The 13,747-nt window shown below is 42.6% G+C and overlaps 1 protein-coding gene across 3 annotated transcripts in view; it reads right to left on the minus strand.

Moving 5' to 3' along the window:
• The window catches only part of RASGEF1A (RasGEF domain family member 1A), a 222,600-nt gene that overhangs the window by 85,529 nt on the left and 123,324 nt on the right, over window positions 1–13,747 (minus strand). Inside the window, exon 2 of one of the 3 annotated variants that reach the window (XM_083740475.1) lies at window positions 6,150–6,264. The exons of 1 other annotated variant lie outside the window; for it this stretch is intronic. In XM_083740475.1, the coding sequence (XP_083596601.1) occupies window positions 6,150–6,191 (42 nt within the window). In that variant the 5' untranslated portion in view covers window positions 6,192–6,264. Of the gene's footprint in view, window positions 1–41; window positions 209–6,149; window positions 6,265–13,747 lie in introns of those variants that run through there. One more of the 3 variants, XM_083740478.1, reaches the window with a different exon arrangement.

Genomic DNA, 13,747 nt, shown 5'->3' on the forward strand with positions numbered 1-13,747 from the left:
ACAACCACCACTATCAAACTCCTCTGCATAGCCTTTCCTACCTGCCAGCTTCTCTTAGCCACATTCCACTGTTTCTTTTTCCAGGTCCCTTCCTTCCTTCAGTCTCGCCTCCTTTTCTCCCCTTCCTTATCAGATTTCCTTCCACCCCACTCTTTCCTCAGGGTCCTGCCATCCTACTGCCTATTCTGTTCCCTAAGCTACCCCGACTGTGCCATCCTTTGTGATGTCAGCATTGCCAGCAGCTTCACTGATGTAACAAATCCTTACTGCACGAAATGATTAGTGATTTTCTTCGCAAAATCAGTGTGTGTTTTTTTCTATCCTGACGTAACACTTTCCACAAAAATTCCTTCTTGAGAGCCAGTGTGTGTTGTAATTGTATTTGATTTCTACGTTATATTGTACCATGTTTTGTGAATTATAAGCACTGCAGCACTGTCAGGATTTGGACTGGGTTGGCAGGCTCTGATGGAGGAGGAGGAAATGGAGGACTGAATTGGGTGAATCTTGGCTGGAGTCAGTTTGTAAGGGGGAGAAGGGATGTCAGCTCTCCCCTCTGTCCTTCCGGCTAAGCGGCAATCCTCAGTGGAGTCTGGGGAGGGCTTGGAGGGAGGGCAGGTTGAAGAAGAGGTGGTAGTGATCGAGCAGGAGTCTGAGCAGGAGGGTACAGTCTTGTCATCTAGAACCAGGCCACCACATCTGCAGTTTGGAGCAGACCCATTAGCACTGACAGAGTGTGCACTTGCCACCCCAATATTCCCACTAGGTGGAAAGACGCCATGCATTGTCTTTAAAAGCTTAGCGGGAAGGGTGGGGGAACTTGTTGGGACACTTTGTCATTTTGTTGGGACATCTTTGTCACTTCTGTCCAGTCCTTGAACTCCTGAATTGTGTCTCCTGAGCAATGTCTCTGCTGCTGAGCCTGTATCACTCCTTGCCTGCATAAAATTTTCTTCCTTCCTTCTGAGCAAGAGCCTTTGTCTGTGTGTGTTGGGTGGGAGCCAGAACCTTTCTGAGAACTGGAGTCATGACTAGATGGCACACTTGCCTGAACCAACAGGCTGCTTTTTAATTATTATTTTTTAATTAAATTTTACATAGCATATTTCCATTTAAACATATCAATCGCCTTTTCATTTAGGATTCTCAGAATGCCTTGACTTCCCTTTTCTGGTTTCCATTGCCCATCCCTTTTTATTCAGCTTACCCCACCCCCCAATTTATTATATCTATTATTTTCTTTTTCATTATAACAGGCTACTATTATGTACATAGACCCATAGGAACTGAGTGTATGTTTTGTTGTACAACTGGGATTGAAAAATCAGTTTTCCCACCTATGCATACAGAGGCACCAGCTTCTTCAGAGGATTGGGGCCCCTGGTGTGACATCCTCTGAATATTGAGGGCGGCCCGGCACCCTCAAAAAATATCCAGGGAGCCAGAACTGCCTTGGCTCCTAGGAGTCAAGACAGAAATCCTGATCTAAGAGTGGTTTTGTGCGCCTTGTTTGAGTGCCACCACACCACACCTCTACTAGTAAAAAATGAGAGGGCCTTCAGATGGCCGCTGGGGCAATTTCCAATGTGAGGTGTAATTGCCACTGTCACTCCATGATAGAAAAGGCTGTGGGAGAAACAGAAACTCCCTCACACACTCCTGGACTGTTGTGCAAAATGGTTGGTTCAGGTGAATCCCTTACTGCCCACAAAGAAGCTCCTATGAGAAAATAACACTTGGTTTTCTGTTAAAGGTTGCTGGCAAAATTTGAAGTTTTCAAATCCTTCTTCTAAATGTCATTTTTTAATTGATGGGGTTTTCTCCACAAAGATTCCCCTAGAGCAAAGCTTTTGTATGCTTCATGTTAATCCTGCCCAACCTCTGGGGACTTGCTGCTTGCCTAAATTTGGGGGGTAAAGTCACTTCCTTTGTTATCATTAATAAAAGGAAAGAGTGTAAACATATTGGTGAAGACTAGATAACTTGAAACTCATGAGTGGCTTTGTATTCAGTGCACCTAAAAGGCGTGACAGAGTTAAAACGCATATCCTTGTCACAGGCAAAGGACAATGGGTTAAACTGAGAGCTTGGCTTCTTTGCTCAGTCTCAATGCAAATTCTCTAATCCCCTGCTAATCAGTGTATATTTTTCTATTTTTATATCAGTGGTTCCCACAGCTATCTTTACTGACTAAAATATTTGCTTTGGCAACCAACTTTGCTCTACACATATTTGCGATTTGGGTTGTTGTTTTTTCTCATTCTGTTCGATAATAAAAATTGTGTGTAATTTTCAGATTTGCATACGTTTCTATGTTTGCTTACGTTTCTATACAATTCTGTATAGTAGAATCTACTACACAGCATATCTTAAAAGTGCATATACTCCCCTCATTGACTAACATCAGATTTGAGGGGTAGGTTGGAGTGCTTTCTTCATTGAGGAAATGACTCGAGATGGATTGAGTTAAGCACCCTTCCACAGTGCCATTGCTAGAATCAAATTTGGGATACCCGGTGTCTGTTTTAAAGTAAACAAACATACAGAAAACCCAAGGAAAAAACAATTGCTCTATCAGATTATGGATCTCCAACTTCTTGGCCTCTAGAAGCTGATAAACAGAGCCCAATTGAAAACAGGCCTGTGGAGCGAAATGAAAAACAGATCTGAAATGCCTTCCCATTTTTAAAAAAATCAGGTTTACGCTTGGGATTTGTATACACATTTTGTCTCCAGTTACTGGTAAGCCCCACACCAAAATGTTTACAATCATGTACTAATCAAGCACATAATTGAACTGATAGCATTACAATAGCAGCACCATTTTTTTCTGTTTAGGGTCTTCTGCACCTTAAATTTAAACCACTTTGATACCGCTTTAAAATGGGTTTAACTGGCATGGTTTGCCCCCAGCAACTAGCAATGGTAGTTTTGGTGCTGGTGGTGAAGTCCTTTTCTTTTGTGCCCCTTCATAGTACCACATTTCCCAGGTTATCTTGGCTGAGCACCAACCACGTTGGAAACTAGTTTAAATTTGTAGTCACGAATATGTTTTCTGTGTTTAAACTTCACCAACATACCTCAAAGGGATATAAGTACAAATTAAATTGGGACTTATAAGTATGTGTATTTACCTCACAGAAAATGTCTTAATAAATTCAAAGGAGACATTTGTGTTTTTAATTTCATATCTGTTCCTTTTAGCTGTTATTAGGCCACAGTACCATTTAGGTGCCATCGTTATGGTTTTGTTTATTTATACTGCTGAGAATGTATTGCAGCATGGGCAATGCATGGGAGGAAACCATGACACCCACAGGTTTCCACTACGTGGGATCACATGCTGCAACTTGTGGTTAACCGGAGGAGCTCTGGGCTTGCAAAGTGAAACAAAACTTGCGTGCTAATCCTTTCCCTTTGTGGCTAAGTAGGCGTGTTGGGGACTCTAGGACTTGAAACCGGAACATTTTAGTTGGAACGTACAACAGCGCTCTCTCTCTTTCTCTCTCTGTGTGTGTGTGTGTGACACCACTAGAATGACCAGATCTAGGCTGTGCACACCTAATTGGCTTGAAATGCAACTCTTTTTCTCAATTCAGACTGAAGCTAGTGTGGGGCAAATGCATCAAACTCCAGCGCTTCATAAGACATTACACAGTGGATACAGGACAGATATGGATTGTGGCTAGTCCAGAATATATACCGTTTCTCAAGATCAGAACAGATGTGATCTCCATCTTCTCCTTTTTATTATTAGTTTTTGTTGACTGTTTAAACCAGGGACTAATACAGTGCTTTTAGCAGTAAATGTACTAATAGCCACCCACTTTTACAGTTCATCCCCTACACATTAAGCATCCTATTGTATTTATATCAATATATACCCGGTTTTATCTCAATAAAGATAGATTTCAGATTTCTTAGGATCTATGAAAAGACTAACATCAAACTTTGAGCAAGAGCTTCCCAAAACACAGCCCACATGATATGGTAGGATTAGTTTATCAATAAAGATTTAGCAGATACAAGACTAGCCTTATGAATATCATATCCTTTTCCTGATACAGGAAAGATCTCTTTTATGCATGTTCAATAAAATTGAATGACCCGCATCTTACTCCACTTACATTTTTATTTCCTGGTATGTACACCTGGATTACTGTCTTGCTGTCCTCCATATTTCTATGTAAGTGTGCAGGAATATAGCCTTAGCTGGATGTGACACTAAACACATTGATAAAAAGGTGTGGGGAGAAGGTAATGCTTTGCTCTCCAGCCACAAGCCTGATCATTCAGTCCAGACACTGAAATCCTGCTCCAAGGGCCTTCTGGTAGTTCCCTCATTGTGTGAAGTGAGGTAACAGGGAACCAGGCAGAGGACCTTCTCAGTAGTGGTGCCTGCCCTGTGGAACATCCCATCAGATGTTAAACAGATAAACAATTATCTGATATTTAGAAGACATCTGAAGGCAGCCTTGTTTCAGGAAGTTTTTAATGTTTGATTTCTTAACTGTGTTTTAGTTTGTTGGAAGTTTCCCAGATTGGCTGGGGAAACCCAGTCAGATGGGTGGCATATAAATAAATTATGGTGATGATGATGATGATGATGATGATGATGATGATGATGGTGATAATGCAGGAATGCTTCGGTATTATCTAGAAATATGCTATTACTAGGATCAGGCAGAGAATAAGGACGGTACAGTAAACCAAAAGGTCCCTATTTTTATGTGTGACGTGCTGAAATGTTACTAAAGTTTACTAGATGGGGCAAATCAAATATAGGCAATTAAATATCTCAGTAATAATAATAAAAAGTAAGAGGGGCTAAAGAGAGAACAAAGGAAGCAGGAGAAGCGGGAAAGGAAATTGCACAGGGAACAGTCTAAAAAACAAAGACAAAAACAAGCTTCAAAGCTAGAGCAAATAAAGCTGCATGACCATTTATGTTTTAAGAAGAGTAAGAAATCGAAGAGAAATTTGACCAATGCAACAGCAATGATTAAAGGGTTGGAACTCCTGAGAAAAATTGCTCGGTGTGTCTGGGTGTGTTTAATATAGAGAGAGGAAATTTAAGGGGAGCCATAATAGCAGTTTTCAAGAGTCTAAAAGGCTGCCTTGAAGAAGAGGTTGAACAAATGTTTCTTGGGCTCATTCCCTGGCATTATTACAGAAAAGCAGATCTAGGTCTAGAAACTCTCCATGAATCGATAAAGTGCACTCTTAGTCTATAAGGTTCCACAAGAACCTTTGCTGTTTTTTCCACTTTTTAAATATCACTGAACTTTTTTTTTTACAGGAGTTTACATCTCCCCACCAACATGTCCCGCATTGGCAACTCCAGAAAACATATTTAATGCTTCTAATGAGGGCTACAAGTTTTAATCAGTTTAGTTGCTTGATGACACAACTCAGACTTCAGACAATTATTCAATAGGGGTTATTTTAATTGGTGGGGATGACTTTAAATTAGCTGTACAGCAAATTAAATATTTCTTTGTTACTTTGAGGCTATAATAGTTTTAATGTATTAGGGGAAGGAATTAAAAAATAATACCCAGAATGTCCTTTCTAAGAACAAATGCTCCCTTTTTTTTATTATTGCATAAGAAAATGTAAGATTACCAAAATATAGGTGGCCTTGGGTCCACCTTGGGTCCTCTGCTGGGTTATGGAAGTGAGATGGTGCAGCTGTGGATTCTAATCACCCTCCTGGAGACTATACCCCTGGTTTTGAGAGGCGAATCAGCCTTAGTCCCCTTCTTTGTGTGGCCTACTGTTGGATTGGACACTGGGTCACTTTGGAGTTGGTGGTACTCCTACGGTAGACTGTGAATGTCCCACATCTGTGATTTTTGTGCCTCTGAATCTCTGTGCAAAATATCTGGGACTGGGTCATGACATGCACAACACTATCAAATGTCAGTGCTACATATGTGTTTACTGAATGGAAAGCTGGCTCTTCAAACAATCGCAAACCATTCACAGTTGATGAGCAAAACTTTGAATGTTGGGAAGTTTCAAATCTGAGTGGTTTTTGCTTTTAGCATCAGCCACAGTTGCCAGCCACACACCCATTTTGAAATAAAACCAAATGCTTGAAAACAAAACCTATAAATATAAGATGGATAACAGAAAACAGAACTTACTTTACATTTCTTTACAGCAGCATTGCATGGTGGTTCTGCCATCCAGACCTTTCTAGGAGGTGGACTTGGAGCTATTTCCCTCTGCAGTTTTTGTCATCAGTCTTGCCACCTTCTCCTTTAAAATAAGGTGAGTACCAAATTAGTGTTTGAGTTCTTCCGACATGTTTCTCCAAACCTAGATAAATACTGTCTTCTGTCTAGTTTTGTTTGAAGAGAGATGCTTGTAGTATTTTCCAGTCAGTTTTTGGAAACTGCCATTTTATTGTGTTGCTGAAGTTGGATGTTACATTGTTCAAACACTGTTGTCATGGTGGATGAGTTCTGAGAACTCTTGGTGGATGATGATGATCATGGTAATTTAATAAATTTATATATTTAAATTATGGAATGTCACACAGTAAGAGATCTCTTGGACAGTTTTGTTTTATTTTATTTTTTTTTAAAAAATCAGTTACATAGGGTGCTCATGAGTTGCAAACAGGTCAACTGGCATCCTTAGGGATGGTGACTATTGATGTGGGAAGTTTATAGCTAGAATTTTATCTTCCTCTTTATCCCCAAGCAGCAAATGTCCATAGAAAACCCCAGTGACTACAGTGGTACCTCGGGTTAAGTACTTAATTCGTTCCAGAGGTCCATTCTTAACCTGAAACTGTTCTTAACCTGAAGCACCACTTTAGCTAATGGGGCCTCCCGCTGCCACCGCGCTGCCGGAGCATGATTTCTGTTCTTATCCTGAAGCAAAGTTCTTAACCCAAGGTACTATTTCTGGATTAGCGGAGTCTGTAACCTGAAGTGTATGTAACCTGAAGCGTATGTAACCCGAGGTACCACTGTATTTCTATTGGGTTATTTTGGCACTGCCATCCCTACAATAATCTCAGGTGGCTATTTCAGTTAGTCCCTCAATGTTTTTGTATTTTGCTTGTCTCATTGTATAATGGGTTGGCCATTTTAAACTGTGATTTACTCTAAGTATTATCTGATGTTGTTTGGTTCTATTATGCCTTTACTTGAGTTGGGTGAGTAGCAGACTTGGTGCAGGAGTGCTAAAATGTAGGAAGAATGGTGATATTGCAAGAATGCATGCCGTTCTTCAAAGCATATCAACAAGACTAGGAGGACAACACAAACATGTCAACAAGACTAACTCTGGAAACTCAAAGGCAGCCATTTTCTCTCTTTAACAGAACTGTTTCCCAATAGTACAAACGACAAAAACAGGCCACTGTGGTTTTCAGCAGGGAGGGGGAAACCTTGTGTTTTATGAAGCAGAACAAATAGCAGCTAATAAAATGAAGTGGTGTTTATTTTGAATAAGTGGGAAGTTATAGTAGGAGCATAAATTGCTGGTGGTTTTGACACCTTTCATTCACTTTGTGATTCCAAGTTAGTCTGTGGTTTTGGATCTTTTGAACACCCACACTATTTAGTCCCTAATAGGGACTAAATGCAGCTTACAGATAAAAAAGCCCTCCAAACTTAAGTTTCATTTTCTTTCCTGGAAACTGGGTATGCAACTGCTCTAGTAATTTATTGGATTTATCTATTTACCCTTCTTCTGGGTGCTGTGAGCAATTCACACTCTGGATCTTGGGGAGACAGAGGGCAGATATCCAGTTACTGTGTGCCTTCCAGCAGCAGGCACAACACACCACTGTGTCCATTTTGCTCGCACACCCAGTTCTCCACTAGCTGCCACCCTGTTCCCTTCCCTCAGGGAACAAGGGTGCCTTGGTACACTGAGCATCTTTGCTATCGCTTATCATGGGATTGAACTACAAATGACACTTTACCACTGAGAATTAGGTTTGATCCACACTAATTTTCCTCCGTGCTTTCTTGGCACAGATCTGCCCTTTCCCAGTCTGGGTCTTAACACTTTTTTTTGCCCCCTGAAAACCCACTCTTTAATGCTCTCAACAGTCCGTTTCAACAGAAAAAGAAGTCCGTCTCTTGGTTGGAGCCCTCTGCTGGCCGTTGCCTTCTGCCACCTCTCCAGCATGGGGGTTGTTGCCAGTGGCGTAGCGTGGGTTGTCAGCACCCGGGGCAAGGCAAGTAATTTGCGCCCCCTAACCCGTGGATTTGCGCCCCCTAACCCTAACCCCCAGATGTTGCGCCCGGTGCGGCCGGCCCCCTGCACCTCCCATGCTACGCCACTGGTTGTTGCTGTCTTTCTCTGGGGATGAGGGAAGGCATCAGGAAGCTGGCTTCCACTGGACCCTCTGAATGTTCATTTCGGTCATTTGTAAACTCCTTTTTTACAAGTGGGATGCAGGTGGCACTGTGGGTTAAACCACAGAGCCTACGGCTTGCTGATCAGAAGGTCAGCGGTTTGAATCCCCACGACGGGGTGAGCTCCCGTTGCTCGGTCCCTGCTCCTGCCAACCTAGCAGTTCGAAAGCATGTCAAAGTGCAAGTAGGTAAATAGGTACCGCTCTGGCAGGAAGGTAAACGGCGTTTCCGTGTGCTGCTCTGGTTCGCCAGAAGTGGATTAGTCATGCTGGCCACATGACCCGGAAGCTGTACGCCAGCGCCCTCGGCCAGTAAAGCAAGATGAGCACCGCAACCCCAGAGTCATCCGCGACTGGACCTAATGGTCAGGGGTCCCTTTAAACTCCTTGAAGGTTTTGCGAACAAGAGTCCTCAGAGGGCCTGGTTGATTTCCCTGGGTGAGCACCAGGTTGCTCACCCATCCTTAACTGCAGTTGATGAGCCTAAAGTAAGGCAGTTTTATAGGTTCAGGTACTTGGAGAGTCCTAGGGCTTGTGACCCCACCCCTAGGGCCCAGTTCCCAGATCATGAGCCTAATCAGTGTGTAACTTTTAAAGCACATTCCTCCTAAAAGTAGATATTTATGAGCATATGATAAGAACCTCTGCCACAATGTGGTGTTAATGGCAATCTGTGATGACCACAGGAGGCATGAACTGCAACCTTACAATGACTCTTTAGATGTACATGACAAAGCCATTTTTCACCTTTTCACCCCTTGCTTCTTCCTGTAAGACCTATTGCAGTCGTTAAGAGTCGTCAACAGGCTCATCACAGCTATCTGCCAATCACCCATTCCCACCAGCCTTCTGAGTAATACCCCTCCCCACCTTCTCACTATATAGAAGGGTCTGGAAACTTCTGTTTCAGTGTATCTGAAGAAGTGTGCATGCACACGAAAGCTCATACCAAGAACTGACTTAGTTGGTCTTTAAGGTGCTACTGGAAGGAATTTTTTTTGTTTTGTCTTTAGATGTATTTTCCTCTCAAAAGATTTCACAATACATTTCTGGGTTTTTGTAGGGATGTGCATTGACAGGCATAATTAGCTTGAAAGAGGTAATTACAGCAGCGTTGCCTCTGCCTTGGTCCAAACATAAAATTAATGATGCACAATACAGCCTTATATGTGCCTCGTGTACTGTTGGGAGTAGATAGTTAATGGTTTTTAAAATATATAAATACATATCCCAAAACCCTTCTCTGATACTGAGGAACTACATATGGTAGAGCTTTAAGACAGGCATAGGCAAACTCGGCCCTCCAGATGTTTTGAGACTACAATTCCCATCATTCCTGACCACTGGTATTGTTAGCTAGGGATGATGGGAGTTGTAGTCCCAAAACATCTGGAGGGCAGAGTTTGCCTATGCTTGCAATACGATAAAGAGCTGAACTTCACAGGACATGCAATCAACTTAAAGATTCCACATGCAACAGCACACAGGAGTGAAGATCTGCACACTGTCCCATGTCGCACATGATCCTTGCATGTGCAAGTGCCTACACAAGAAAGCCCATCTATTGGGAAAAGCGGTTGATGTGATGTTGGGAGCAGGAGCTACTAATCAAAGTATTTATGTCCTAGCATTAAAGGTTATGCTTGGGGGGGGGGCAGGTGTACAATCCCTAGCTTGTTCCTGTGCTCTGCCATATAATAACTTTACTGTCTGAACTATGTGAAGAGTAAGTTCACACTCTTCCATGTTTGCTTCGTTCCTCTCTGTATCTCTCTTTTTTTTACATTTCAGTAGCTACGCACTCCAGTTTTCACTCAGTATTGCCTAGCAATGTCAATTCACATGGTTGTGTTTTTTTTTATATAAATCTGTCTTCATATTTGCAATATGCTGGTGTACACTTCAGAGTTGCCATGGGAATGGTGCTGAAAATAGCTTCCCATATCAAGCGATCCCTGCCTGGTCTGTAACATTTAGAAGCACTTGCCAGCAGCCAGAAATGTGGAGTCGATTTGTGATGGCCAATCCCTATACAATTCTCAATAGCTTTTTTATATTTGTGAAGGATATGCCACTATGGGGAGACCGTTTCAGCGGCATTCCCATGATGACTGTGATACTCACTCTAACACTTCAAACTCTGACACCTAGATGTACAAGGGAAGGCCCAAGAATATATGGTTTGACAGTCAAAAATGTGCCAAATATTTTATTTGCAATATCAGGCAATTTCTTTTGTTGTTGTTGTATGCTCAACCCCACTCCCTGAGACTCGTGCTCAGATAGAGAGAAGTCAGATCTAGTGAACACTTGGATACCAAGGGAGTGGTTTCCCTAGCAACAGTAACAATGTGAAGTGCTCTTTAGAACTTCCCCTCTGTGTTCATGCCGGCTTTCTCATGTGACATTTGCTGCAATGCTGCAGAGAGCTTGTTTGTCGAAGTTACGGATTCTTCTAAATAAGACTTTCCACATTTGGCTTCTCTGTTTCCACCCCCTCCCCGCCAATGACTTGCTTTTCAGTGACTGACAAGCTTCCTCTGCTTCCAAAGGACTGGCTTTTCCATTGGACAAATGGAGCATTTGTGCTGCTAGGAGGAAACAGAAGATTCTCAAATAGAAAAGGAAAGAATGAAGGGGGGGGCAAGGAGTCCAAGGAGGTGGAAGTGGATCACACAGGTGACAGGACAATCCTGACACTTGACCAACTGCCATAGTCGGTAGATTTAAGAAACCATTACTACATCTGGGATGGCAGATATCTAACATAATTCTGGTTGGTGAATTTGGCTCTCAGTAAGGTCTGCTGTAATTGGCAGAGATCTTTCTCAGCCTTACCTGAAGATACTGAAGATTACACCTGAGACCTTTTACATGCAGATGATCTCATGGGAAGGGAAGCTCAGAAGGGGTATAGAAAACTACTCCTCATCTTCCTTTTGAGGTTATTTTAGGTTACGCAACCAGGAATGTTGTATCTATCCCACAAATATTAACTTTCTCTCTCTCCATGTTAATGTCTCTGGAGCAAGGTATCAAATAGATAAAGTTAACCTGAACTGGGTTGTGAAAGCCAGTGTGGTGTAGTGTCTAAAGTCTTGGGCTAGGATCTGAGAGACCAGGGTTCAAACCCCCACTCAGCCATGAAAATCACTGAGCGACCTTGGACCAGTTCCCATAGTTCTCAACTTATAGATTTGAAAATAAGGGACCAGCAGCCTCAAAAATAAGGGATCAGCAGCCAAAATAAGGGATTTTCAGGGCACAGGTATGTTCAACTTCTGAGCCCCTCTGAGCCAAAGGCAGAAAGCCCAGCCAGCAACCAAATGAAGCCTCAAGTGGTGGTTCCCACAGCGCAGCAACCCGGCAAAGGGGATGCAGCAAGGAAAACCACTGTCACCTCTCTGCTGGGAAGCGCTGAGCAAAGGTGAGTCCCCAGGTAACGTGGACGATTTGATCGGCACAAGGCATGCAAGCTCCACCCCCCAGTCGTTCTGAGACTCCTTATTGGGTGAGCAACGCAGCCAAGCAACACAGTTGGAGCCTCCCTCCTCCCTGGCCAGCAGGGAGGGAGGGAGAGGAGCTGCTTCCTTTGAAACCCAGGAAATTTAAGGGACATCATCAATAAGGGACAGCAGCGGGACATGGCACTGGGATAAGGGAGTTTCCTGCCAAATAAGGGACGGTTGACAGCTATGCCAGTTCCTGCCTCTCAGCCTAACCTACCCAGTGAGAATAAAATGAATAGTGGGAGAACCATATACACCACCTTGAGCTCCTTGGAGGAAAAGTGGCATATAGATGCAATAAAAACAAATAAAATATAGGTAGTTACAGGCCACAGTGACCAATAATGATGTCTGGTGGGGGTACAGCTCCGTTTACATTGGCATTTCTTAATTGCAAACTTTGGAATGGTCACAAGGGGGGGGGGAATAGTGACTGCTTTGCATGTGTGAAAATGGGCTTTTAGCCTTTTACTCACGTGAACAGTTAATTTACTAGGACAATTTTATGAGGAGTTGTTGAACAACTATTATTCCCTCTTGCACTCTGCATCGTCTGTCTGACCTCTCACCAATCTTTTGCAAGTATGTCCCATTGCCCTCTTTATAATGCAGATTCTTCTGTACAGCCTAGTGCTAAGTTTATCAAGTCACTTCGAGTGCCTCTTGGTTTTTCACAGCGCTGAAAGGAAACTTTCTAATAAGAGCCTTTGCAAAGCCTGCTCCTAATTAATCAAAGCTGTTTGGAAGGGAAGCTTATTTGCCAGCGGTTAACACGGAGACATGAGCTATTGTGGGAACCTTGCTGATCCTCTGTTTTAACAAGGCAGATGCAGCTTAACATTGCTGTTGAACTGATGACCTATGGCTACGATGCCAAAGGAAACTGTGGAAAGCAAACAGGCAAGCCATTGGTCTGGAATTGCCTGCTCCTTTGCTGTTGTTTTCAACAATGAAGATTAGTGACACCTATGGGTAGCATAGGAGAGCAGCTGGGGGTTTTCTTAACTAAGTGCAAGTAGATAAGATTTTAGCTAAAGCTGGTGTTTTGGGTGCACTGATGGTGTACGTCTGAATTGAGCACAGATAACAGATTCCAAAACACCAACATATAGCCGTAGAGACAATTTTCCATTGACATGGAACAGGAATCAAAACAACACAGAAGAAGGATTGATCCAAAAATCATCTGACAGTCCCAAAGCCCCTGCTTTTTCTTCACTGCACACAAAAGAACATGCTCATATGTTTTCAGGAAATCACATGACAAAAATAAATCCATTTCTTCTTAGCTTAGTATTATTCCCCATGAGCTGGGTCCCAGGAAGGGGCCTTGCAGCTCAAATGGGTTAGGGAATGCACGTAGAAGTGGTCTGAATTCTTAATATCTTCCATTAACGGTCACATGATTATAGTCTGTATTGGATATTCTATTGATTTTAAAAAGAACAGGTTCTGAATTATAAAATGAATTCACTGTGGTTGTTTCAAAGTAGGTGTGAACAGGGCAAATCCCATTTCCCCCAAGACTCTGAGGGTCAACAGAGGTAGGGCAAGCCCCCAAGTCAAAAGTCCTCCTTTTCTCCCATATATGTAAACATCTACAATTCACTCATGGAGGAAAAGGGCACAATTGATGTCAGGACAAAATGTGCTCTTTAGTTTGGTCGATAGGGTGCTTCCTGACACCCTACTTTGTGCGTGCATGTCTCTCTGTGTGGCACCCTAACAGAGATACAAATGTGTTTGTGTGTGTAAAGAGCATCATTTCCACGCACTCACAGTTTCTGTGCTATGTGGGTTCCTTCTTACCTATGTGATTGGAACAAAGGATATTTAGGAGATAGAAATGAACCAT

This window comes from Podarcis gaigeae (genome assembly GCF_964106915.1).
Source record: "Podarcis gaigeae genome assembly, chromosome: 5".
In the NCBI taxonomy this organism is placed as follows: domain Eukaryota; kingdom Metazoa; phylum Chordata; class Lepidosauria; order Squamata; family Lacertidae; genus Podarcis; species Podarcis gaigeae.